This window comes from Lytechinus variegatus, chromosome 1 (assembly GCF_018143015.1).
Source record: "Lytechinus variegatus isolate NC3 chromosome 1, Lvar_3.0, whole genome shotgun sequence".
Classification (NCBI taxonomy): Eukaryota; Metazoa; Echinodermata; class Echinoidea; order Temnopleuroida; family Toxopneustidae; genus Lytechinus; species Lytechinus variegatus.
The window spans coordinates 62,893,778-62,920,788 of record NC_054740.1 but is presented as its reverse complement, the minus strand read 5'-3'; the positions used below and the strand labels follow the sequence as shown (position 1 = coordinate 62,920,788).

The window sequence follows — 27,011 nt, the reverse complement described above, 5'->3', positions numbered from 1 at the left end:
AGTGGGAGTAGTCAAGAATAAATGATTAGCTGTTCTTGATGTGACGTCTTCCAACAAAGTTATCCATAGCTTTGGCTGTCTCAAAGAAGTCCTCCATACTGAAAATGGCTTTCTGAGGTAATAAGCTGCATGGGGATGATAGAGAAGGGATAAAAAAGTATTATTGCACAAATGGTTGGTATACTTTGTAGTAAGCTTGAAAAGGGCTCCAAAAATTTGTCAAAATATTATTTGCGAACTTCATGAAAGTATGACGTTTTTTAAGACAAATCAGTGAGGAATGCAGGAAAGATGCTGAGAAGGACTTCTGCTTAAAGATGGAGCAAAGACTTGTTAAGGTGCGATACCTAGCTGCTGTCTTTGCTTAAAGACAAGGCAATGACTTTTTAAGGTATGCTACCAAGCCGCTGCCTGAGTCTTTGCTTTAATAAAGACAGGTGAAGACTTTTTAAGGTGTGCTACCTAGCTGCTGCCTGAGTCTTTGCTTTAATAAAGACAGGCAAAGACTTTTTAAGGTGTGCTACCTAGCTGCTGCCTGAGCCTGCTTTGATAAAGACAAGGCAAAGACTTGGTAAGGTATGCTTCCTAGCTGCTGCCTGAGCCTGCTTTGATAAGGACAGGCAAATACTTTTTAAGGTGCGATACCTAGCTGCTGCCTGAGTCTTTGCTTTAATGAAGACAAACAAAGACTTGTTAAGGAGTGCTACCAGCTGCTGCCCGAGTCTTTGCATTAATAAAGACATGGCAAAGACTTGTCAAGGTGTGCTTCCTAGCTGCTGCCTGAGTCTTTGCTTTAATAATGACAAGGCAAAGACTTGGTAAGATATGCTACCTAGCTGCTGCCTGAGTCTTTGCTTTAAAAAAGACAAGACAATGACTTTTGATGGTGCATTACCTTGCTGCTGCCTGAGTCTTTGCTTTAATAAGGACAAGACAATTACTTTTTAATGTCTGCTACCTAGCTGCTGCCTGAGTCTTTGCTTTAATGAAAAGGCAAAGACTTGTTAAGGTGTGCTACCTAGCTGCTGCCTGAGCCTGCTTCAATAAAGACAAGGAACAGACTTGTTAAGGAGTGCTACCAGCTGCTGCCTGAGTCTTTGCTTTAATAGAAACAAGGCAAAGACTTGTTACGATGCACTACCTAGGCATGTCTTGGTGTCTTTTAGCAGGAATTCACTCAGTGTCTTTGTGAATTGTTTACATTGTTTTTATCTTCATGCATGCTGAGATGAGGAAAACAGTGGAGAAGAGGCTCTGCTGAAACAAGCAGTGCAGGGCTTTATTGCATACAAGTTATTATTATAGTAATCTTACCATCCAATGGTAACTGCACAATGCTCAACAGTCAATGTAAATAAAAAACTACAAGGTAGTTACTATACCATGGGCGCAATGCTCAATAGCCCATCAGAATTAAGAATTACAAGAAATTACCAAAGGATGGCAACGTTACTATAAATTAAAACCATTAAAGTTCAAGTCCACCCCAGGAAAATGCTGACTTGAATAAACAGAGAAAAATCAAACTGGTATAGTGCTGAAATTTTCATTGAATCGGATGCTGAATAAGAAACTTATATTTTAAAGTTTTGCTTATTTTTCACAAAACAGTGATATGCACAACTAGGTGACTCAGTCGATGTCTATCACTCACTATTTCTTTTGTTGTTTTTTTGTTTGCATTATACAATATTTCATTTTTTTTATAGATTTGACAATAAGGACCAACTTGACTGAGCCATATGGTATTAAACAATGCTAATTCCACATGTTCAGGGAGGAAATAATTGTTGTATCACTTGAAAATGAGGAAAAAATTAGCACGCGTATAGCATATAATAAAATACAAAAGAAATAGTGAGTGGATGATGTCATAGTCTCCTCATTTGCATACCATCCAGGATGTGCATAAAACTGTTTTGTGAAATGAAGCGAAACTTTGAAGTGCCATAACTTTTTTATTTTACAGCCGATTTTGATGAAACTTTCAGTGTTACGCTTGTTGGATTTTTTTCTCTATTTTTCTTTTCAACTTTTTGATGGGGTGGACTTGTCCTTTACAAGCTCTTGCAGCACAGATGATTATTTTTAACCCATAGTTACTGCTTTCATACAAATTTATATCATCATTTTTCATTATATTTATATTATATTTGGACAGAGCATTAACATGGTCATGACTTGTGATGAATCAGCACTGGTGATCAAGGGGCATTTTGACCAGGAAAACAGAAATTATTATTCCTTTTATTTCGGAGGCAAATTTTCACAACCTTATGATTATTAACCCATTCCTATCCGGAACCTGGTGGTTCCTGTGTTAAACATATGGGATTCGAAGAGTCTCGGAGGCAACGGGTTAAAATCTGCAACAGTGGATAAGTTTAATATTCCAGTTAATGGACATTTTCCAGGGCTCTTAAGCGCATTTCAGGGGGCGAATCACCTTGAGTCCCCATGTAATTCTCTTCTTTTATTCACACATGTGATTTATGACCATTGGTGATTGATAGCACCATCCATCGCCATCTGACAGTTTTTTTTTTAAGGATTCTAAACAGCTGTTAGACTTACTCTTTAAGGAGCACCATGAGATGTAGTAAGACCGGTGTGCGTACCAATGCTGTTTGAGTTTGCACCGCTTCCACCACCTTCCCTGCCACATATTCTGGTTCCAGAGTAGGTACGATCATCTCATATCTGTGGCAATACAAAACAAGCAGTCAGCAGTCATTTCTTACATCAATTATATCTGTTTTTATACAGTGCGTATAAAAAAAAACGGGACAGTTTTGAAGTCTATAAAAAATTTGTTTCAAAATATTATATCTACATTTTGACGTTAAAAGATGCTCTGAGATCCTATCTTTGAAATGCCATTTTTAAAAATGAAATTTATTCATGCTTGAGCCAACACGGGACGTTTTTGTTGGGGGTTCAAAAGAGGCTTTAGCACACAATGAAAGGATTTGAAAAAAAACACGCTCTCCCATACTTTGGTTAAAAAAATCATTCTTGCCTAAAGAAGGAATATTCAAAGCTAAAAGAGAATATATTAAAAAGGAACAACAACAGAAATATTCAAGCTAATAAGTAGATTTGGAAATGAATTTTGACCGCATAATTCGAAAATTATGGCAAAGATAATGAAAAGGTTAAGAGGAAGTCTGCTCATTAGCAAGAAGTCCGACCATCATATTTATCATTTTATGCCATTTTGGCGCAAGCCTCCTTTTTAACCCCAGACAAAAACATTCCTTGTTCGCTCAAGCATGAACGAAACTTAATTATTTTAGTGGCATTTGAAGGATTAGGTTTCAGAGCACCTATTGACACCAAAATATAGAGATCATAATTTGAAACAAAAATTTTATAGACTTTTCAAATCTGTCCCGTTTAGTGCTTAAATAAATCACGACAATGTCCCAAAATCAGGCGTAATAATAGAGTGTTGCAAGAAATATGAGTTGCATTTGCACACAAATCACCTACAAATTTGTGATCTGATCAAAGGGCTTTTGCAACATTTTGTGACTTCATCTTGACTTGGATCTAAGGTTTTGTTTCTAACAAATCACTATAAGGGCTGAAAGAAAATCATTTCACCAGGGCAAACAATTATTATCTGTAAGAATTGCTGTATTGGATTTTCATCCTTCCTTCAATTGTTATTTACTTGTGATTACTTTTTTCCCTCTTATTTCTCAACACCTTCTCTTGTTTATTGCAATGTATACAAGCTGATAATACTTGACTGTACCTTGAATGTTTTGTCTTTCTCAAGCTAATGAGGAAAGACTTGAATATAAATTTGATTTCTTTTGAAAATCTGCAGGCATTTTATACGGGTGTTACTTTTTTTCTCGCTCTTTAGTCAACCTTTGTGGCATATTGCTGTGGTCATTGCATCAATCATTGTTCTTGTATACAGTTTTGTTTATTTTCATTGTATTTATCACTGGAAATGAAAGGATATTAATACAAATATAGTAGACAATTTATTAGAAACAGTGTGTTGACTAAATTTACAGTAAACAACTCAGGACTTCAAGTATATATGCTATTGGTAGACCTTGGAATATCTTTTTTTCCTGCTCAGTTTGGGGGCTTTACATACACCATAATGTCAACACACCTGTTGAAGATGTTCCACTTATGTAATGCATTGATTCACATGAGAAAATTAACCTCTTGCTAAACAAACACACCACCTGCATAACATGTTTCTCACCCCTTGGGTAAACAAATAGAGAACTAGATTCATTAAAGAAAGAAAAATAGAGGCTTGTAGTACAACGCATATGGGCACCATTGCATAAAACTTCAGATTAAAAAGCTTTTCTACTCATTAGGAATTCAACACTTACCACTGATGGCAAAAGTTACATGTGCCATAATTAGCTCATTTTTAAAACCATATCAACATTTTGAAAAAAAAAAGCCCATATCTCTTTTTACAAGTGTGAATATATTTCCATGATACTCCTATACCATATAAATACAATTTTTTTCAAATATGTGTTCATATGTATTAAGTTTTCTATTCTTTAATTCATTCATTCATTGAATTTTATGACAGGTTGTCAACTTACCCCCCCCCTCAGATCTCCGCTGAAAAAAGATCAAATATTTGAACAAGAGTGTCGCTTGGGCGAGCACATAATACGCCAAACTGTAAAGCGGAAATGGATTTATTGGTCACATAAATCAAGAAAAAGAAAAGTGGAAGGTGGCAACTTGACCTTTGACCTTTTGACCTCAAAATCAATCAACCTGGGATCCGTGCTAGTATCATACACACCTACACATGTAGTTTTATAAGCCTTGGTTAAGTTAAACTGAAGTTATTCTGTTTACAAGGACTTCAGAAGGGTAAGATGAAAACATGTCACTGTGACCTTGACCTTTTGACCTCAAATTTGATAGGCTACCTCGGATTTATGCTAGTATCATACACACCAAATTATATGAGTCTAGGTTGAGTTAAACTGAAGTTATGCGAGCGTGATACCATAATACGTCCCGTAGGACGGGCATATAAAAATGAACTATGCAAATAAGATACACACATTTCAATTCCTTCATATAAAGTTTTTGATTCAAAGTCTTTAGCACAATTTGGTGAAAAGAATTTCCAAGATTAAAATTTAGAAACAAATGTCAAACTTGAATCGATTCTTTTGTTATCTATTGTTTAATTTGTTTTGATTTTATGACGATCATTCTTTCCAATCCTTTATACACAAAAAACCTGAAAATTGCATGTTTGTTAAAGCCATTATGAAATTACAAAATGAGCCATAATTCTGCAGTCCCTTGTCTGACTTAAAAAGAAAAAAACTTGGTACCATAAGACACGCAAGATATTTTCTGGCTTTTTGTATCCATCTATTGGAATATGGTATTCTGATCAGGAAGATGCAATTGGAATCTAGAAAGAAACATCTCTGACACAACTGGGCCCCTTCACAAGCTCTTATTACCTGATCTTTGTGCCTGCAAACATGCCTGTGTTTATCATGTAGGGGTTGACTAACGTGAAATGGATTCCTCTTTTACCAGCAGCCCTCGTCTCTCGTAAGACCGATTCATGCAAACCTACAGCGGCAAACTTGCTCATACAGTACTCTGACATCCCTGCAGCGGACAGTTCACCCATGATACTCGCGATGGTGACAATGTGACCGTGATCTTTCTTCATCATGTCTGGAAGGAATGCTTTCAGAGTCTGCGTAATGGACAAAAAAATAAACATTCAAAATATTCAATTCTAAAAATGCCATGGAAAATCAAGTTCAATCAGCCTCATGGTACCTATACAGTATCATTTTGCAACTCTGTAATTTTAAGACTTGAAGTAGAACCAGACCACATATATCTACAGTTTATGATAAAATCAGCGACAATACATGAATATTATGCTGTTTATCAAGTCAGAAGGATAGTCAGATTTTTTTTCAAATTAAAGTGGGACTGAAGGTCATCTAAGCCACCTCTTAACAAATTAATTCAATTGGTCAGACTGGAAACAAAAGGAATAACCCAAATGCATATGGCACATGTCAAATGTTCTATTCAGGTCCATAACTAGCAAGAATTACCATTTTTCGACTTGACAGAGGATTTAAAAAAAAAGATGATCCTTGGATGGCTCAAGGCGGCCGCACACTTTACGACCCAACTGGTCTACGAATGGCTTGCGACTGAGGGAGTAGAGATGAATCGCAAGGTAGTCAAAAGCCTCGACACCGCACACCTTACGATCCGACTAACATGCTGTCTGTGACTCACGCATGCGCTTTTTGCCATAGCAACTGAGAAATGGCGCTTACTACTGCATATGAGCGTTGTATATCATATACGCCTTGTGCAAATCTGCTGTCTGATTGGCTGGAAGTTGGATTGAGCTTACAATCCAGTCATAAGGATTCAACATGTTAAATCCTAACAATTTTCCTTGCAACTTGTCTCTGACCGGTCTGCGACTCTCAAGCTGACAAGAGCTGTGACGTTACATCTCCCCTCACTCAGTCGCAAGCCAGGCGTAGACCAGTCGGGACGTAAGGGCTGTGGTTGCCTTAAGACATGATTTCGACCTAGGTACCTAGATTACAACCTCACCCTACACTGGCCTGATACTGTGGTATAGATTTTTAAATTGACAAATATACATGTACACTATGATATTTCTTAATATTTTATCATTACCCAGGCGTGTGCCAAAGCATTGACGTCCATGGTCCTCTGTATGGCATCATCTGTCAGATTGATAAACTTTTGACCGGCGATGATTCCAGCGTTGTTGACCAGTATTGTGACCATTCCGGCTTCTCTCTTGACCTTGGATGCCACTTCGTACACCTTCTCCCTTTTGCTGACATCACACACGTAGTACCAGGCTTTCCTTCCTGTTTTTCGGACTAATTTTGCTGTCTCCTCGATTCCTGTAGAGATTTGAGACAAAAATATACAAAAAAAGAATGGAGACAGAGAAAGGCAAAAAGACAAGATACCCTGTTCATATCTACCTCACTCGGTGTCACACCAGATGACCATCTGGGCTAAACACAGGATGGAAAAATATGTGAAAAAGATAATCAACACCATCACACTGGTATCAAAAGCATATGGAAAAACAGATGGAATGGTTTGGACATTCTGATGTTGCTTTTGTGTATGGGAATATGGTTGATTGCCATAAACACTTCTTTCATGATACAACTGAAGGTCAATTCCACCCAAACCACAAGGTGGTTTATTCTGAATAAATAAGGAAGATATATACATAAAATAATAATAGCTGGATTTACAAAATGCTTTTTGCCAGAGAATACAAAGCGCTGCTATTATTACCCCAGCTTTAGCTCGAGCTACCTTCACTGGTGCTCAGTGCGTGCAAGAAATTACTCCTGCCGGGTACCCATTCACCTCACCTGGGTCGAGTGCAGCACAGTGTGGATAAATTTCTTGCTGAAGGAAAACATGCCATGGCTACAATATAAGGAAATACAAACACTAAAAATTTCATAGAAAGATGGAGGGTATGTTGAGATTGAGAAGTGCTAGCTATAAATTGACATGGAATTACAAGTAATGGAAAATTGTCTCACATTCTTAATCTTCCATCCTCATGCAACTCTTTCTAACCACTTACCAGTAAAATATTTAGTTCCTTATTTATGGTTCCTTGAATGATACCAATGCCACAACAACAAAAAAGGGATTCCAACAACATTTTGCTCTTAATCTTACCTGTGTTCAAAATATACATGTATGATTAAGCACCAATATCAGTGACTAGTTATTTTCATATTGGCAATTAATACATACATATTTAAATATATTCACTGCTCCACTACTCTATATCACAAGGTTTTGATGAATTCCCCAAACAGTGATACATGTAATAATAATAATTTTACTCGCTCATATAGCGCTTAAAACTTACTTTGTCAGAAGTCTCTAAGTGCTCTACAGTATATGCAGCATAAATACCCTGGCTTTAGCAGTGCAGCTGTTACGCGCGCTGCGTTTCAAGGAATAAATTCCTGCCAGGTATCAATTTACCTCAACTGGGTTGAATGCAGCACATTGTGGATCAATTTCTTGCTGAAGGAAATTACGCCATGGTTGGGATTCGAAACCACGACCCTCTGTTTCAGAGTCCGGAGACTAATCCACTGGGCCACAACGCTCCACGTATATAGGCATGATATGGGCATTATGTTAGACTTGCTTATTTCTCAATTTTTTTAATCTTTTTTTGGAGGGGGGGGTAGACCTGACATCAAAGGGCAACCTTTACCTTTTGTGTTGATATCCCATAGTACAACATCGCATCCCACGGCAGCAAATTTAATGGCTTGAAGCCTGCCTATCCCACTCCCAGCTCCTGTGATCAGCACCAACTCCCCCTCAATAGACTTCTTGCGAAAAGCAGTTGGGACTAGGAACAGGACCAGGCTCTCTCCTACATAGTACAGGACACTCAAGATCATCCAGACCAGGTCCAGCAGGAAATCTATCAGGATCATGGTGCTAAGTCAGGCAGACATCAAAGTTGAGTACTGTGTAGGATAAGCTGCAAAAAGGCAGGGAGAGTACAAAATGGAAATGTGTTGCTGGTTGATATCATGAAAGATAAAAGAGAGAAAAGCAACAACTAAACTTCAATATAGGATGAGCTTTGGAACCGGTTGCATATGACACAAGGCCCCCATGAAACTCAAGTTTGCAGGAAAACATACAGTATAAGAGAAGACTTCTGGTTGGCTCCTTTGAACTGTTTTCAACAACATGTACATGCAAGAGTAATCTTGATTCGCCATTTAGCAATTGATTATAACACATTGTGCAATACAGGGCCCTGAGCGACACAATCAATGTAGGTCAGACTGAAGTCTTGATTGTCAAACCATATCTAAAGTTACAAGCTTATCACTTGATGAGAAAAAAACATGCAGTCCTTAATGTTATCAATTAAACAGGATAAAGGACTAAAAATACCATATATTATCTTATGTTTGAGTTTGGGTTGATGACTTAATAAATCTTTACCTGACTCTACGAGAATAAGCAAGAGCATCAAGCCATCTACAGTGTTTCTCAGAAATAAAAGAAAACCAAGAATTGTCATAGGAAAAATGAGCCTTTTTAAGGGTATTTTATAGTCAATCAAAGGGAAAGTTGTTCACATATAGAATCGCACATTTTTGTTGTATTGCCAATGGGAGGACCTCCATAGCATTAATGATCGCAATATTAAAATGCTCATAACTTTCTCAATATTTGTCCAATTTGTCTCAAACCTTCTTTGATCTTATTCTTTGATTTTTTTTTCTGTTTTCACACAAGCCCACTTGTTCTAAAGGTTTCATTTCCCTTTAATGATGAAAAGCATAGTCTGTTTGTTCATCTGGTTCTTGTACCACCACTTTGAGGTCCCTGAGAGTTTAAAAAGACCTACTAAATAGTCTCTGACTGTAAAATCAATAAACATACAAATCATGATTTTTTTTTTTTAGTGCAATGGATCCTCTTACCTCAAATGAAGTATCCTGTCCATTGCACAAATTAAAAACAGTCATTATTTGGTTTATATAACACCTAAAAATAGATCCTTATCATTTGAAATTTTACTAATTTTGATGCAAAATATGCTCATCCTGTGTTCTGTCTGTTGATTGTCGCATTAAATATACATGTACTGCAAACATGAGTGTTTTCACTTGTGATGCCTGGGTCTCAATGCACGAGTGCAATGAACAAAACCGTATGGATCCAAAATTGAACGATGAATGTATCTAAAATCAAATTGGGCTTAATGATTGATATCAAACAACCAAATCAAATGGATCTATCTAGGTGTCATATAAAAGTATATAAAAAGTGGAAATATAGGCTAATGTTTGTCAACAGAAATGATTGGTCCTTGCAATGGCAGACCTTGTATTCTGTAAATAATTTTAATTAATTAAAATGATCGATCCTCGCAACGGCTGGCTGTGTAGCTCATCAGAATTTTGCTATAAAGTTTAATACTGGGAAATGAATTTGCTATACATGTATATGTAAGGTCAAAACTTTTTGGATCACATAACCTGATTTGACTTTTATAGAAGAGGAAAATAAAATGTTTTTCCTATTCACTGATTATTCAAATTTATGGAAGGTCTAATTTTTTAAAAGTTCACCCCAACGAGCCCCTACCCCAGCCTTTGGCAACAGTAATACTCAAAATATATACCGTGCCCCCCACCTTACAACACAAAATAAAATCTACTACTCAAATATTCAATGCTATTTACATGTAAAGCAGTTGATTTCAGAATAGTGCGTTCATAAATAGGACACAATATAGGCAAGTCAAGATCAAGGACGAGTATAGAATAGAATTCCTGTGTCCTTGTATACCATCGCCCACATTGGTCATTGGCATTGACCAGCTAGGGCGGATAATGTGCCAACCATCTGCAGGAATTTTTGTGAACTTTTTTTAAACAGTCAATATCAACGCTTGAAATTCAGAAATACAACAGATTCTAGGTTTGCTTTTCTTTGAATAGACCATTTTTACAGCAAACAATTACCATTGTTTAAGGTGATAAGTACACCGTTACTTTTGAGGCAAGCTGGATGTTTAGCTACAGTTGTATCTTTCTGAAGTGAAGCTGAGAAATGAGACCGAGTACATGTACATCCAGGGTGCCGAGGATATAAAAGACAAAAACTATTTCATAGGCCTATACTTAAGAAGACCGAAACATCATCCAAAGACAATGCACTTTTATTGTGTGTAAAGTTTTTCCTGCTCGCATGTATGCATGTACACATGCATTTGTATCATGTGCAAATGTCAGTGCGTGGGAAAAAATGGACAAAAATCAAATGGCAATGACCTTGTAGGACCTGAAGTGCACACGTGCATACTCAAAATTATTCATACGTAGCAATGTTTTATGAGTCTGCAGGCTGAAATGATCAGCTTAACATGAATGCACCATTGTCACATGTGATCATTGATGGGGGAAACTAGTGTGTTTTATCACATAGTTAAACTTTTGACCAATCCTGTGGCAAGATTCATTAGCATTTGGAATATAATACATCATAATACACATAGAAATAAATACAATTATCTGAAACCAAGCAAAATGGTAAATGGGTTAAATGGCAATGTACCAAGTCCAAGTGGTTAGTAGACAAACTAAGATAATAAGGCCATATTGGATGTAGCCTTTCAACTAGGCCCTGTGTCTCTATCACTTACCTACTGACTGGAGAAAAGACTATTTGCAAAAAAGCCAAGTGAATGTGAGGATCTCGAGTTCAGTCACAGGGTCCTTAAGAATCTGACTTGGATTTCTTATATTAACTGTTGTTTCCAATCCGAATCGCTACCAGAGAGATAGTGGCCAATCAGCGAGCATATTGCTCGCATCAGTGAACCCTCAATGACCCTGTGCCGCAGAAGCGAACAAACTCGGTCCCATGGCATCATAGATACCGACGGTGCGGGTTGGCGCATCGGCATGCTCATGAATAATTCATATATTCACATCTTCACCAGAATTAAAAAGGGCCTTGCGACGTTACCCCTCGTTCTTGATTGGGTATCGACCCGTTATTTTCGTCTCAGCCATCGCGCTAGACGAGGAATGGAGCCTAGTTGCAAAGGCCTTGTCAAAAGGCTATATTGGATGTGACAAGCAGGTAAACACCGAGTGGTAATAATCAAGTGAAACATTTCGAGTTGTTTCTATTCAGATATTTTAACTGGGGTTTCATTCACACTGTTGTGGTTTTCCCTAAATAATACTGGACAACAAACTCAAAGTCCATGATAATGGCTATAACAATATTTGGATGGGTTGGTCATGGGTGTACATGATGGAAAAAAGGATAGGCCTACAAAGTTCATGGTACTGAGAGAAAGAGGAAATATTTGAGCTCCTTGCTGATAAAGGGCTATCATTAGACTACTTAGGTGATAACACAATATTCAAGTGGTCAAAGTTGGGAAAATAAAGAAAAATAAAAAACATGCACAAATCTTAAGAGATGTGGAGACAACATGTACAGTACTTCCTCTGAGAAAGAAACTAGATTTAATCACAATATGTTTGATCAAATAATTCATTTTTGCAAATGTACATGTATGCTTTCAAAAAGTTTATCTTAAAGAATATGCAGAGCTCTGCTATTTCAGGCTGAAAACAATATGACTTGAACAGTTGGTGTATTACAAGACAAAACAAAACACAAACAATTTCATCAAAATATTGGAATAGGTATAAGAAAGTTTAACTTTTGAAGCTTTCCTTTATTTTGGTGAAATTAATAGTTACTATTCATGTCTTCATTAATGCATGGATCCTTCTAGTAGGATCCATGATTAATGTAATGAGCAAGCTGATAATGTCATTCCTCACTTATTCTTTTGTACTAAATCATATGAAATAATATTCATTCAAATTATGACCACCAATGATTAAAAAAAATGGATTAATGTAACGGTAGCTAAATATCTATTTCTGCAATTTGTTTTGTTACAAGCAGGACAAGCGAGGCATATTATACAGTGCGTCCCACAAAAAACGAAACCAAGATTTGGCAATGATTTATCATAACTTAATCATAAAAGCAATACACAACTGACCTACCAATGTAAAGCTTAAATTCTTTTCTTTCATCTGATATTACTTAGATTTTTCTTCAATCACGCATAAGTGAGCAAAAAGAATTTGAAGAAAGGATACCAAAAACTCATTTGGTGGGGGGTATCTTGGTTGAATGATTCATTTATTTCCACACTTCATAAAAAGATCAATACAGTGTAAAGATGGTATTACAGAATACAGTACAATATATACATATGAATATTCCGATGCATAAAGAAAACATACACTACACAAAACAATAAACCAAAATCTGAACAATACTTAAATCAGACAAGAAGAGAAACAGTATGTAAATGTGGGGGATCATTTAAAAAGTTAAAAACTTATAACATAATCCCAATTTTCTCAATAAAAGTTTGAGTTTTGCAGAGAAAGACTAGAAAAAAAAATGTAATTGAGGTAACTTAGTTTAGGTTTTTGTAGAAGAAATGTTTTAAGTTTATATTCAAATAAATGAATTTTAATGAATTATCTTAATCTAAAAAAAAATCACATGCCTAAAAAGATCAATATCACAGAAAATGGTCAAGAAGTAAGAAAGTTCTGTTACCTCGAAACAATGCTTGTTTTTCCATAATTTCATTAAATAAACATGTTTAAACATTTTCCCTTAGAAGATATAGCGCGGTTAACAACAGAATAATGCATAGCTGATCGTCAACAAAACAGAGTTTCGAGTGAGTCTGGATGCTAGCCTGTTAAACTTCTTCATTTTATGAAATTGAAATTCAAGCCTTTTTTCAAATAACCAGAACTTAGTTATTTCTTGACCATTTTCTGTAATTGAGGTATCAAATTAAAGAGCAAATATTAGACTTTTTAAAAATGTGGTTTTCTTTTTGAAACCCTTATACATGTACAGCCTGCCAAGTAGTCACTACTGCCAAGTGACTTTTTGGTATCCCCTCTTAATTTTTTTTTGCTCACTCATGCGTGAATGAGAAATAAAGTAATTTTAGATGACAGAGGAGATTCTACATGTAAGCTTTACAATGTTAAGTCATTTGTCTAAATTGCATAAGGGTATGATAAATCTTGGTTTCGTTTTTTGTGGAACGCACTGTATACACACACATAAGAAAATATTGAATAATTATGATTCCATGTGATAGCACACAGTCCTAGTGCAAGGTTAAAAAGGGATCTGGAACAAAACAACAAAAGATGGTTTAGGAATTAAGAAAGTAAAAGTTCACCAATATGCACAGGCAATGCCTAAGAGTACCTCAGAGATAAAGTAGGCACAGTTCATTATGATAAGGTGCCTGGGAAATTGAGGAATGCATATTTGTACTAATAGGATTCTAAAGACAATTGAGAACAAACATGAGGGGAGGTCTTTGGCACATACGTTTACCACAACGTAATATCTCTCCTGAAGCAGCCTCTCATTCACGCTTACCAGAGGGGTAATAGAAGGTAGAGAAATCATGATTAGGGGACACATCAATCATAATAGGCACTTGGTTGAACTTAAGTTGAACGTGATCTCATGTTCCTGAAAGATGAAAACTGATAGGGAACATCGACCGCAAACAGGGTGATCTCATAATGGTTGTAATTTCCTCCGCGAGGCCATTCACATCTAGCCATCTTTTAATAGACCAGAAAGAACAGGCAGACATATATGGGAAAGAAAAATGTTGTTATCTGGCAGAGGCTTTTGACTCCTTGTGTGCCAGATTAATGCAGAGAGGATGATGATGATGATTGTTCATTCAGATGTGATGTGATCAAATGTGTTACGTTATGCTACGTTACCTAAATCAAATACTTGAAAAAAAAATCTGTAGGTGTATTTCTCCCTTTTCATACCTAACACTAATTTCAATGCAAATTGTTTTAATTCAAAAAAGCATTCTTAACGCACTTCTCCTACATGTACGCCTACATGGTTGTGTATTCTAAAATAATAATCTGCATTCATATAGCACTTAACAAATCGGAACATCTCTAAGCGCTTTACAGATATTATCACCCTGTCATCGGATCCTTGCATGCCCACATACAATGTATGCACCTTCTCCACTCCCTGGGGAGCATTCCAACAAGAGTTTGAAGAATCAATTGCTAGGCATACTACATAGGCTTTCGCATCCTACCGGGTACCCATTTAACACCTGGGAGGAGAGTGGCAAATTGTGGATTGATGCCTTGCCAAAGGACGCTACGCCACTGTGGGATTCGAACACACGACCCTGTGATAACAAGGCGAGTGTCAGAAACGCTACACCACGGCGCTTCCTTAAAAAGGAAACCATGTTATTTTCAACATTAATTTTCAAATTAATCAGTTATTCAGTGCAGCAGGGGACTTGAAATATACAGAGGGCCCTGATTTCTTTTTTCTCCCCTTTTTCATAGTGAGTCGCTGAAAGTCTAATCTATAGCGTCCAAAGTGCACCCTGGCATACAATAATGGATGGGAAGGTATAAAAAAGTATCCCTGGAAACAAAATCATTATTCTTCCACCTTTAATGAATACATTAACACTACATTGAAATGTAGCAAGGCCTAATCGATAAGCACTGTAGGCCTGTGAGTAACTTTGATATTCAGATCCAGAATCCTCATTGAATAATAGATATTGTATTCATGAACTTGTGGAATTAAACAAGCGAAGCGCCTCTGGCATACAGCAGCAGTGCTGACTTTGAAAACTACTATAGAATAATTATTCACAAAAAACACCATTCATATGCTACAATACTATGTTCATTGTCAGTAAATGGCATTCGACCATGATCATGCCATCTAAGACTTGTCAGTGATACTTGATTACCCCTATATCCACATTTTATAAACTACATACTTTGAAAGTTATGACAGCAATCTCATAACTACGTCCAAATGGCCAAAGTTCAATGACCTTAAATGACCTTTGCCTTTGGGCATGTGACCTGAAAATCGTATGAGATGTTGAGTGATACTTGATTACTCTTATGTCCAAGTTTTATGAACTAGACCAATACACTTACAGAGTTATGGGGTAATTCAACAAATACCCCCAACTTGGCCAAAGTTCATTGACCATAAATAACCTTTGACCTTGATCATGAGACCTGAAACTCACACAGGATGTTCAGTGTTTTTTATTACTCTTATATCTAAGTTTCATGAATCAGATCCATAAACTTTCAAAGTTATGATGGTAATTCAACGAATTCCCCCAACTTGGCCAAAGTTCATTGACCCTAAATGACCTTTGACCTTGGTCATGTGGCCTGAAACTCTGGCAGGATGTTCAGCTAATACTTGATTAACCTTATGGCCAAGTTTCATGAACTAGGTCCATATACTTTCTAAGTTATGCTGTCATTTCAAAAACTTAACCTTCGGTTAAGATTTGGTGTTGACGCCGCCGGCGCCTACATGTATAGTCTCACTCTGCTATACAGGTGAGACAAAAACTGTGGAGCTCAAGTAAACATCAACAGAAAATGCATATTGGCTACCTAATAGCAACCAACCAAACACTGGACTTTGATTTGATTTTAAATAAAGCTTAAAGATATGAATTCAAATCATTGGAGATTTGAATACAAATCTGTATCATTGATAGGCCTATATACAATCCATACTTTGGCTTGTTACTTTCAGGGCCAATTATGTAGATCTCAATACCAGTACAAATCCGACCATAACCAGGAACTCCAATAAGAAACATCCTCTATCCATAAATCCTCTAGAATGTTGCGTGCACCTCATAAATCACATTCCTTAATAAATGTGTCCTCACATAAGCTCCTTATTAGAATGATCCTATTTTGAATACCTGTCGAAGAGTTTCAGAATATTAATCAAATTTGTATCTATAGACAAACTGGTGAATAGAAAGGCGGCCTCCTCAGAGAATCATTCATGAGGTTCCACCTCCTCACCACTTTTTATTTTAAAATCATCAAGTGTGAAGATCCTATTCCCAAGCTTTTAGAAGTATGAAGATGAATCAGAGAAGGCTTAGTCTACACCTCACAGACCTTTGATGACTCTACATCATTTCCAACAATAAAAGATAATGGCACTTACTACAACATCATATTTTTTTTATATCTTTAATTCTTTCGCCAGTTAATTGCAGTTAATTTTATACAACTGGATGAAATTCAAACGTGGTCCAATAATCAAAAAGACACAGTTTGCATTTTCTTTATTACACACCAGAAAACCTCTTCATCCAGGTTTTGTAATATGTGTAGTCACGATCAGCTTTTTTACGTATTCAAGTGTTGCAAATTATATCAATTCACAATCAGCCATGGGAGTAAATCTTCAAGACAGGGAAGAAATACACAGGGGCTTGGGGCGATTTCACCACTGAAATGTTTGAGCCCAGGAAACTACAAAAAAAAAAAAAAAAAAACTAGCACATCAATGATGTGGAGCTCATCAGCCATCTCGCAACGATATTTTACACAATTTTAATTTCAGCCCAGTTGACAATGTAGTGAATAATATTGGTGACATAAATTGAGGATATAGAATTGAAATTGATGAAGAAATGACATAGAAGCAGTTTTTGTGATCTATGAATAAATTTCACATAAATTAAGCATAAATAACTTTCTAGTCAAAATTTCTTAACTCTGTGTAGAACCTTTGTGAACCTCATGTAGCTCTCAGATGGAACAAAAATAATCAAAATCAATCAACAAATAAATAGTAATTTTTGTGAGTTTTGAAAATATATAAATAAATTAGCACATTTAATTAATTTCAAAATTCTGTGTTGAAATTTTGCATCACCACCTTAAGCTATCATATAAAGCAAACAAAATTGAAATTGATCAACAAATGAAGAAGAAAAAACATTTTTGTGATTTATGAATAAATTTTGCATAAATCAGCATAAATGATTTTCCAGACAAAACTTCAAAATTTTGTGTACAAGTATGGTGAACCTCATGAAGTTCTACCAGATGGAAAACACAAATCAAAATAGGTCAACAATTAAAGAAGAAAAAGCATTTTATGTGAATTTAAAAAATATGAATAAATTAATTTCACATATATTAGCACAAATAATTTTCCAGACAAAATTTTAAAGTTTGTGTACAAGTATGGCGAACATGAAGTTCTACCAGATGGAAAAAAAATCAAAATCAGTCAACAATTAAAGAAGAAGCATTTTTTGTGAATTTTGAAAAATATGCAAGAATTAGCATATTTAATGAATTTCAAAATTCTGTGTAGAAGTTTTGAATCCCCCACCTAGTGTTATCATATACAGCAAACAGAATTGAAATCGGACTTGAAATGGCGAAGAAGTAGCATTTTGAAATCGTGGACGGACGATAGACGATGGACGCCACGCCACGGCATAAGCTCATTTGGCCCTTCGGGCCGGATGAGCTAAAAAAGAAGCCATAGAAAATCCCTATTATTTGCAGTGTTCAGATTAAGGTATACATGTAGTATGATGTGAAAAGTAGCCCCATATATCAAACATTATTTTCTCTTCTCTTCAAGACTTGGGGATGGCCTATTCATTTACCCCCTCTGATGAATAGAAATTCTTGAATATTTATGCCCATAGTTGAGCGTGACTAGGTACAATTTGCAACACTTTAAATAACAAATCATATATTAACTTCTGAAGGTTTCAATGGCGAAGAAGAATAGTGTAGTAGTAGGTTTCACAGTACACCATTATGCTTTTCACACTGCACTTTTTGTCCTAAATTGGTGGGGCTAAGGGGGGGTCTTAGCCTCACCAATTTCCCGGGGTTAAGCTTAGCCCACTTCGTTTTCACACTACATTTTAGCAAAGTGGGCTAGCACGGTACTATCTGGCCCTGCAAAAAAGCAGGGTTAGCCGGCTTATTGTGGTGCTAGCACCACAACTGCAGTGCTAAGAGATGCAATGTGAAAACGAAACAGGGCGAAGAAAAGTGGGGCTAAGCATCAGCCAATCACAGAAGTCGAATTGCACGTTAATCACGCTCTGTATGGTAAAATCATCAATATTCATGAGCTGAGGGATAGTCCGGGGTTAAGGCATTAACCACGGTTGAGCAGATAGTATGGGGTTAAGAAAGACAGTGTGAATCGAAGAAAAGATAGTATGGGGTTAAGGATAGTCCGGGGTTAAGGATAGTATGGGGTTAAGGAAATGCAGTGTGAAAAGCATACATGTATCTTTCTTAGGCAAGTGTTACTCCTGAAAGGGACCACCCAATATCGATAAATCTAGATAACAAGTCATGTTATCATCAGGTTCAGCTATCAGCTGAACAAGACTACACACAATGATTGCTGTTCAGTGTACCATATCGCATAAAATTTAAACCAATTATGAAATACATGGTATTTCATGATTAAAAATTAATATGATTTGGTTATTTTCATATTGCACATTTAGAGTGCCATTAATAGCATTTTTTGTAATACATGCTATATGATGGAGATACGCTGTATCATTCTTCTTTGGTTCTGGGCCCCATTGCATTACAATGGAAACTGCAAGGACATAGGCTGGGGAGGTGCACTCAATGATGTCACAAAATGCCAGCAGCTCCCCATACAAAAGTTTACACTAGTTATTTTTGAGCCATTTGCTCAGGTAATCGAAAATGAAATATATTTAATGGTGCTACAGAACAAATTTTGCACATCACTGTATTGGTGCAAGAACATCCTTAGCAAAACATTTTGGCACACCACGTCGGTGCAAAAACGCACTTGCACAATGCACTTGCACAATGCACTTGTGCATGCTGCTAGGGGTGTTTTTGCGCGCGCATATAAAATGTGCCAAAGTGTGGTGTTAAGGGTGTTCTCGCACCAACACAACATATGACGGACGGAGTGACCATAAATTTTAAAAATTATCATGAAGTTGATATTAAATCGGGGTAAAATGAAATAAGGAAAGCAATATGCAAATTACATTGAAATCAGAATAAAAGAATTAGCAAAAAGTGTCTTATAAACGAACTTGATTCTATACTCATACATGTACCATAATTGATATTATGCACTGTACAAACATTTATCTATTTTGTGGTCAAAATTTCAATGGTATCCGTGCCTTGTATCAAGCCCATTGTCATTTCATAGTACCTCCTGGAGAATTCTGATGAATGAATTCAAGTTATGGATGATTTGAGAGCATTCATTGATTGTGGCATAAAGTCACAGAGGGCTGCACAGTATGGTAATGACTTACAGCTGAACTTGAAAATCTGTCAAATATAAAATATGAAAAGCTATTCTCTGGATGACCCAAGGTCCTTTTTTATTAAGGGATTTGTAAAAGAACTGCTGGTGGAAGCGATGCAAAGCCAATCATGCATGACAATTACATGATGTGACAGAGACAATGTGATAAGATTGCACACAAGGTCATGCAATGCAATATTTGAACAGGTTTACGTGTAGGCCTACATGTTGGCAGGCTTTTGATTATTAGGGCAAGACATCCTTTTCTCTACTGAACAAATGAGAAAAAAAAGGCACAAAAATATCCCATTGGGCACTTTGATTAATTACACGTATGTAAATACATGGATAGATCTTATCTCGGTCTCTACATAATCATTTAATCTTTGATTGTTGAATTAAGATTGGCTATTAATTAGAATATAGTCAATTGATGCAAAATGATAGTCACCTACAGTCTACAAGCAGATGGTCTTCCTTCTACGCAGTGTGCACAATGGTAGGAAATAATCTACACAGCTGCACAGGTGTATTTCATTAAATCTATTTTTTTAATACTTTATTTGAACTGATTATGCTATAAATTTGTGTGAATTAGAAATGGGCTACAAATAAGAAATCTAAATAAGTCTTTTAAACTTCTAATGTTTCAGCAAACCTTTGTGGGGTGTTGATAAAATGCACATACAAAAATTTGGTGCCATTTTTTCAAAAAAATATATTTGGGGTCTTAACATTTCGGAAGCACTTTATAGCAAATGTGGTCTTGAAAGTTTTGTGAGACCACTGGGGGAAAAACTCTTGAAGCAAACGCAATTTAATGTTTGATAGGGCTATAGGGGCTATCAATCTTTCAAGAAGATGAACAAGGCAAGAGCGATTTTGTGTCTCGCCCACTTAATTGTGAAAATGACCAGAAATATTGTGATTTGTGAGGGCACGCAACAGAATTGTATCGAAACTTCATTGTGAAATGACTGGGATGATAACACTTGTCATAAGAGCCTTGCACGTAAACTTTAATGTTGACCTGAAAATGACCTTTGACCTTACCATGTGACCTCCAACTGCAGCATAACATGCAGGTCCCCCAAGTCCATCTACCATCCAAGTTTGGTTGAAAAGTGACTTACGGTTGTGAAGTTAGGTGTCATAAGGGAGTCTTGCATGTAAACTTTAACGTTAACCTGAAAATGACCTTTGACCTTATCACGTGACCTCCGACTGCAGCATAACATGCAGGTCCCCCAAGTCCATCTACCATCCAAGTTTGGTTGAAAAGAGACTTACAGTTGCAGAGTTAGGTGTCATAATAGAGTCTTGCACGTAAACTTTAATGTTGACCTGAAAATGACCTTTGACCTTACCATGTGACCTCCAACTGCAGCATAACATGCAGGTCCCCCAAGTCCATCTACCATCCAAGTTTGGTTGAAAAGTGACTTACGGTTGTGAAGTTAGGTGTCATAAGGGAGTCTTGCATGTAAACTTTAACGTTAACCTGAAAATGACCTTTGACCTTATCACGTGACCTCCGACTGCAGCATAACATGCAGGTCCCCCAAGTCCATCTACCATCCAAGTTTGGTTGAAAAGAGACTTACAGTTGCAGAGTTAGGTGTCATAATAGAGTCTTGCATGTAAACTTTAACGTTGATCTGGAAATTACCTTTGACCTTACCATGTGACCTCCGACTGCAGCATAACAAGCAGGTCCCAAGTCCATCTACCATCCAAGTTTGGTTGAAAAGAAACTTACGGTTGCGGAGTCAGGTGTCAGAAGAGAGTCTTGCATGTAAACATTAACGTTGACCTGAAAATGACCTTTGACCTTACCATGTGACCTCCCAGTGCAGCATAACATGCAGGTCCCCTAAGTCCATCTACCATTCAAGTTTGGTTGAAAAGCGACTTACGGTTGTGGAGTTATGTGTCACTAGGTTTGTGACAGACGGACGACATTTGGATCCCTACAAGTAAGTCTCCCCTTCACCTCTGGTGGGCGAGACAATAAAAACAGTTCAATGCATGTGATAATTGTGATTCCTTAAAATAATGGTGTTGTACTCCAAGTGTGTTAAATGGTACTTTTAAGCACATTTAGAGGAGTTCAGACAGCAAGCAAAAAAAAATGTCTCTGCAAAATTAATCGATACAAATTACAAAATAAAATAAAAATTGCATTTCAATTCTCCCCAAATAAAATTTTATTACAAAAAATACATTCATGTAGGTTTACATCCTAAACAAAATTTGTATTCATTCCACCTCCAAATATGAAGTGCTTTAAGACCCACTTGATCATCAAACTATCCATATCTTTAAAGGGGGAGTGAACTGTGTGTGGTCTCTCATTGCCTGTGTGTTATAAATATACAAAGGCTTATACATTTTCAGACATCTACTAAAACTACAGAGAATAAATTGATCTATAATTGTATTTGTATAGAGAAACTAAAATGTTTTGAGAGGAAAAGTAATTGTTTTTCTACTTGGTAACATAATGATTGCGGTATAAATGTGTAGAGTATATAATTAACATGTTATCATTCAAGTGGGTCTATATTACTAGATCTCACTAGCATTATGGGTCACCAAACTGGCCAGGTATTAGTAGTTGAGGACTCGAGATGGCGCTATTGGCTCGTATCTGCTTTCAGAGATATTCATATGGGTCAACCTGAGTGAACAAGCCTAATTTCATTTGATGCAAGTGCAGTGCAGTCTGAGTAGCATATGATATGCATGCTTTCAAAACCATAGGCTCACTTGAGCAAACCAAATTATGGCCCACAGCACCCACATCAAACGTGAGAAAGTTCTTGTAATTTTGATTCACACAACAATTACACTAATCTTGGAAAAATCCCCGCAAAAATCATCTGAACTTTGGAGAGAACCTACAAAAATTTTTATATGTGAATTATGCTTCAAGTAATAAATAAATAAATAAATAAATAAAATAAAAATGACCTAATTCTTTTACTTATTTTACAGTTCTAAAATGATAATAATGATAATTATACTGAATATGCCTACTTGTTCTTATTTTAACAATGATCTGACTCTTATAAAATCAACTTATGTACAGTACATGTATAAGAATGAATACCGATATGTAATATGTGCATGCCAATATTTTGTATTTGTCTCTCCTTGATTATGTGTATATTTCCTTATGTGTTGTAATTTGTATGTTTGCATGTAAACAAAATGAATTTCCATTAAGTTGGACAATAAAACAATATATCATTATACATGTGTGAAATTAATTAGCTGGCATTTTCTCTCAGGGATATCACAGGAAGTCTGTTTTCACATCCTGGGTAAAACTTAGTACCTGTGAGAGTTCTGCAGGGTAAAATCCCTGATCAGAAAAAAGCAGATATATTCAGTTTTCAAGTGTGTCTGAATGCAAAGTGCCACAGAAAGTAAGCTAGATACGCCCATTAGTGACTACGGACAATATCACTCTCACTATCTGATCTTATATTCATCCATTCTACCTTCTCTATTCGACAGATCGATATCTTTTTCCCCTCTTAAAATACCCCTGTAATTTCACATCTGCCTAATAAGAAAAAGATTCTTCTGTATGCCCAATACTATAATTTTGTGACATTATCCCAAACAGATAAAAGGATCAAAGCTTTTGCAGGACTTCCCCTTGGCTGCTGGGATATATTCAGTGTAATTAATATTGGCCGAAAGTGGACTGAAGCTGGCATCGGAGGTGGCTTGACTTAAATCACCCCCTTTTTTTAAAAAGCCAGACTGATGCTGGCCAAACTGAGGCGGCAACAGTCAACTTCTGACGTATGTGTACATCACCACTCAAATTGCAGGTGTGAAGACAAGCAGCCTCACTAATGCCGGCATTGAAGGCGGCTTCAAACCCGACTCATGTATATCAGGGGCTTTTCATGTGAGCCACAGATATTACGCACAACCTTTGCCACAGGAATTGAAAGGCTCTTTGCAAGCTTATGGAATAAAAAATTTAATTTCATTTGGTTTTATGGAAGTTTGAATGCAAAAAAAAGGAGATTTCATGAAGCTGTGTTTGTAACTTACGAGCCACTTGACAATTGACTGCTGATGCTTTCTTAGATCTGAGCGTTAAAGCCAATGAAATTTTGGTGTACAGAATTTACCACGAGAGAGGACTACCAGTTTTTCATACAGTCGCTCTTAACTTATTTAGCAGCTTTATGAAAAACCCAGCTTGTATATTGAGGTCTGACCAAGTTCATATTTCCAGTCAGGCAGGTGTGAACCCAACTCCTGCTACAACCCAAGATGTTATCTTGTGGCCCTGTGGCACTAACAATAGATGAAATTTGAACAAACCCAATAGTAGGCTTGTAGTTCACCCATGCAAGGCATCAGTGAATCATACGCAAGGGTAGTCTGCAGTCAGTCTGATAAAAGAGAGCTATACCCAGCTGAAATGAATAATCTTTGTTGAAAGAAGAAAGAATGCTTCTTGAAGAGGTATAAGAATCATACCTCTTTCTAGTTTATTAATCAACAAATTATTGGACGAAAGAACAGAAAGCAATCACCCTGACAAAAACTCTTTTTTCAAAGAAAAAAAAATAAAAGGAAAAACAATGGTATGGAACATTTAATTGAAGGTCCTATGACACCAATTCCATCTTATTCTAGATACATATCTATAATTAGGTAGTTTTACTGGAAAAATATGAATTTGCCATCGGTTCCTGTGTACGATGAACCAGTGTTGAGTTATTCCATGGAAATGAACTTCAACGGGAACACCCACTACAGGGGCCGCGGAACCGGGGGGGAATTTCAGCCCCCCCCCCACTTTTTTCCAAAACCGTGTACAAAAATGTAAAAATGACCATATGATCATGATTTTTAGCATCGTCAGCCCCCCCCCCCCCACTTTGAAAACCGTTCCATGGCCCCTGCACTAAAATTTTTGAAAGAGTCGACCGATCATCCCATCAATCATTGTGATGTCAACGAAGGAAGATTTTCCCAGCTGTGCAGCCGGACTCCTAGTTATTGTACATGTTCCTCATGTAGTTGCTGTTTCGACCAAGCTCATCCTTAACAGATTTTTAAAAGATTTTTATGAGGCTTTGATCATGGCTGCAGCATCGTCATCTGCTCCGTCTGATTCTTCAGACTTTGAAGATTCAGGTTCTGAATATTATTCCAGCAATTCAATTTATTTACTTTGAATCCACACGTGCAACCACAATTGGCACTTCACGCTCCAAACGTCAAAAACACTCAGCAGCTTCCTTCCCTGATGTCATAATTGTCACGTGATATACGAAACCAAATTAATCGGACTGAATTTTTTGTGGGCGGGGCGAATTGGGCTCAATTTTCAATAAAAAACTGCCTTTAAACCTGATGTGGGATGTTTTTCGAGTAAACTTTTGATGGAATCATAATTAGTAACCACTAAGCTAACAAATAAATCAGCATCTTTGCTTTAAACTCAGATGTACATGTAAAATAAGAAGTTATGAAAAAAACGCTGTTACTTTTCAGATGATCTAATACCACATGGGCTTAACCAAGTTGGTCTACTCTCAATTTGGTCTAATTTCTATTTGGTCTAAAATTCAGTCTAAATCTTATTTAGTCTAATCAGGGAGGTATTACTTTAGTACACTATAAAGTGACATCTCCCAGATGGCCATATTTCCATTTTGCCTACAAATGACATGGTGGTAGACCCATGGCATGGGTCACTCAAGGGTTCATTACCATCCTGCCTGTGGGGAATCTACAGGTAGGACTATGGTTAGACCAAAAGCTTCAGTCTCTGTAGTTTGGTTGTTCCGCTGACCTACGTTGGCTCCACTCACCAATACATAATGAATGGGGATGATAGTAAAATGTCAGAAAATGTTGAATAAATCCCCAGAAACGACGGTTATTTCTGTCTAGACTATGTCTATGGTACAGTGTATGCCAATGCTGTATACAGCACACAATTTAAAAAATCATTAAAATATCCCTTTTGTGACCAAAATACTAATTTCCATACAGTTGCAATTTATTTTTCATTGTAACTTGGGGGTAATTTAATATTTTTCTTAAAATATAAGATTATAATGAAATACAAAATAGTGAGTGGGTGACATCATCATCAGTTTCGGCCTCATCGTGAAATTTGTCACCTCTATAGTCTCTTCTTGTGTGTGTGTGCTCGTTGTGTACAAAGTCAATGACAATACAACAATGGGAGTGGAAAGAAGTCACTGCCGCGGCGTTGACAAAATAAATGGCAGTGAATTATGAAATGGTGACATAAACCACGATAATGCCTAGGTCAGTTTCCTCATTTGCATTTTAAAGTTGTGCATAAGATAAATGTCAGTTGTGTTAAAAGTCTCAAAATGAGTTTGTATGGAATCCAATCCCTGGCAGGGTTATGACTCGGCTAGCAACGGCACACTGCCCTCAGTTCTGCCTGAACCTCCCCGCTCTTTCGCGCTAACTATTGGCATGCACATATGATCAGGGGTACGGTACCGTACCGTTTGCAGCTCTCAGACTAGACCCATGCAAAATAAACGATAGTGGGGGAAATAGGCTTACAATAAACAAACAGGTAATGCTTGATACGATCTCAATAATAACATAAAGTTTACTTACAACACTAACGAGTTTGCTGAGGCAGCTGAGTAGCACTCAACAAGCAAGAGTCAAGAAAGAGAGAATGCAACTGCTTAAATGTGCTGCAATAACTGGAATCTGTGTCATGTCGTGTGCAGTGTCGTCTGCATAGTAGATTCGCATTGAAAGTCAAACAAAGGGGGCGTACTTTTCATGATTGAAATAGAGTAGGCCTATACTCTAGATTGAAATTGGCATGTCGTATTTTCCCATCGTCACAGCTATGTCAAAAAAATCATATAAAAAATAGGAATAGCAATTATGGCATAATTCAAAATGTTTTGTTTTGGCAATTCATTCATCTCATAGAATTGAATATTCTCAATGTGCTACTCCGAGGCTACCATGCAAACTTGTATAGTGGTTATAAAGGGGGGGGGGGGGGTCCGGGGTCGGGGGTGATGCCTCCGATTCGGTGCATCGGGCCTCGGCATAAACTCATTATTTTCTTCAGCAAGTCGTAGAGAAAAATTGCTTTGTATTTTATTGTATAATTGTATAAT

The 27,011-nt window shown here is 36.8% G+C and overlaps 1 protein-coding gene across 2 annotated transcripts; it reads right to left on the bottom strand.

Annotated features, from left to right (window-relative positions):
* LOC121419260 (epidermal retinol dehydrogenase 2-like) lies at positions 1-26,617 on the bottom strand. Of its 2 annotated transcripts, none has more exons than XM_041613649.1 (6): positions 26,488-26,617; positions 8,306-8,581; positions 6,709-6,944; positions 5,484-5,728; positions 2,575-2,700; positions 1-125 (listed from the first exon to the last, which is right to left on the bottom strand). In XM_041613649.1, exons 2-6 carry the CDS (start codon positions 8,532-8,534, stop codon positions 26-28), a joined length of 936 nt encoding a protein of 311 aa, XP_041469583.1. In that variant the 5' UTR covers positions 8,535-8,581; positions 26,488-26,617; the 3' UTR covers positions 1-25. The 2 variants fall into 2 exon arrangements, with proteins under 2 accessions (XP_041469583.1, XP_041469591.1); XM_041613657.1 differs by lacking the exon at positions 26,488-26,617 and adding an exon at positions 11,270-11,336.
* Positions 26,618-27,011: the final 394 nt, after the last annotated feature.

Excerpts from the sequence above, each read along its gene's own strand:
- LOC121419260 (XM_041613649.1), bottom strand. The coding sequence starts at position 8,534 with ATGATCCTGATAGATTTCCTGCTGGACCTGGTCTGGATGATCTTGAGT. Across the intron at positions 5,729-6,708 it reads ATGCTTTGGCACACGCCTGG|ACTCTGAAAGCATTCCTTCC; the intron begins GTAATGATAAAA and ends TCCATTACGCAG. Across the intron at positions 2,701-5,483 it reads TTTGCAGGCACAAAGATCAG|ATATGAGATGATCGTACCTA; the intron begins GTAATAAGAGCT and ends GTATTGCCACAG.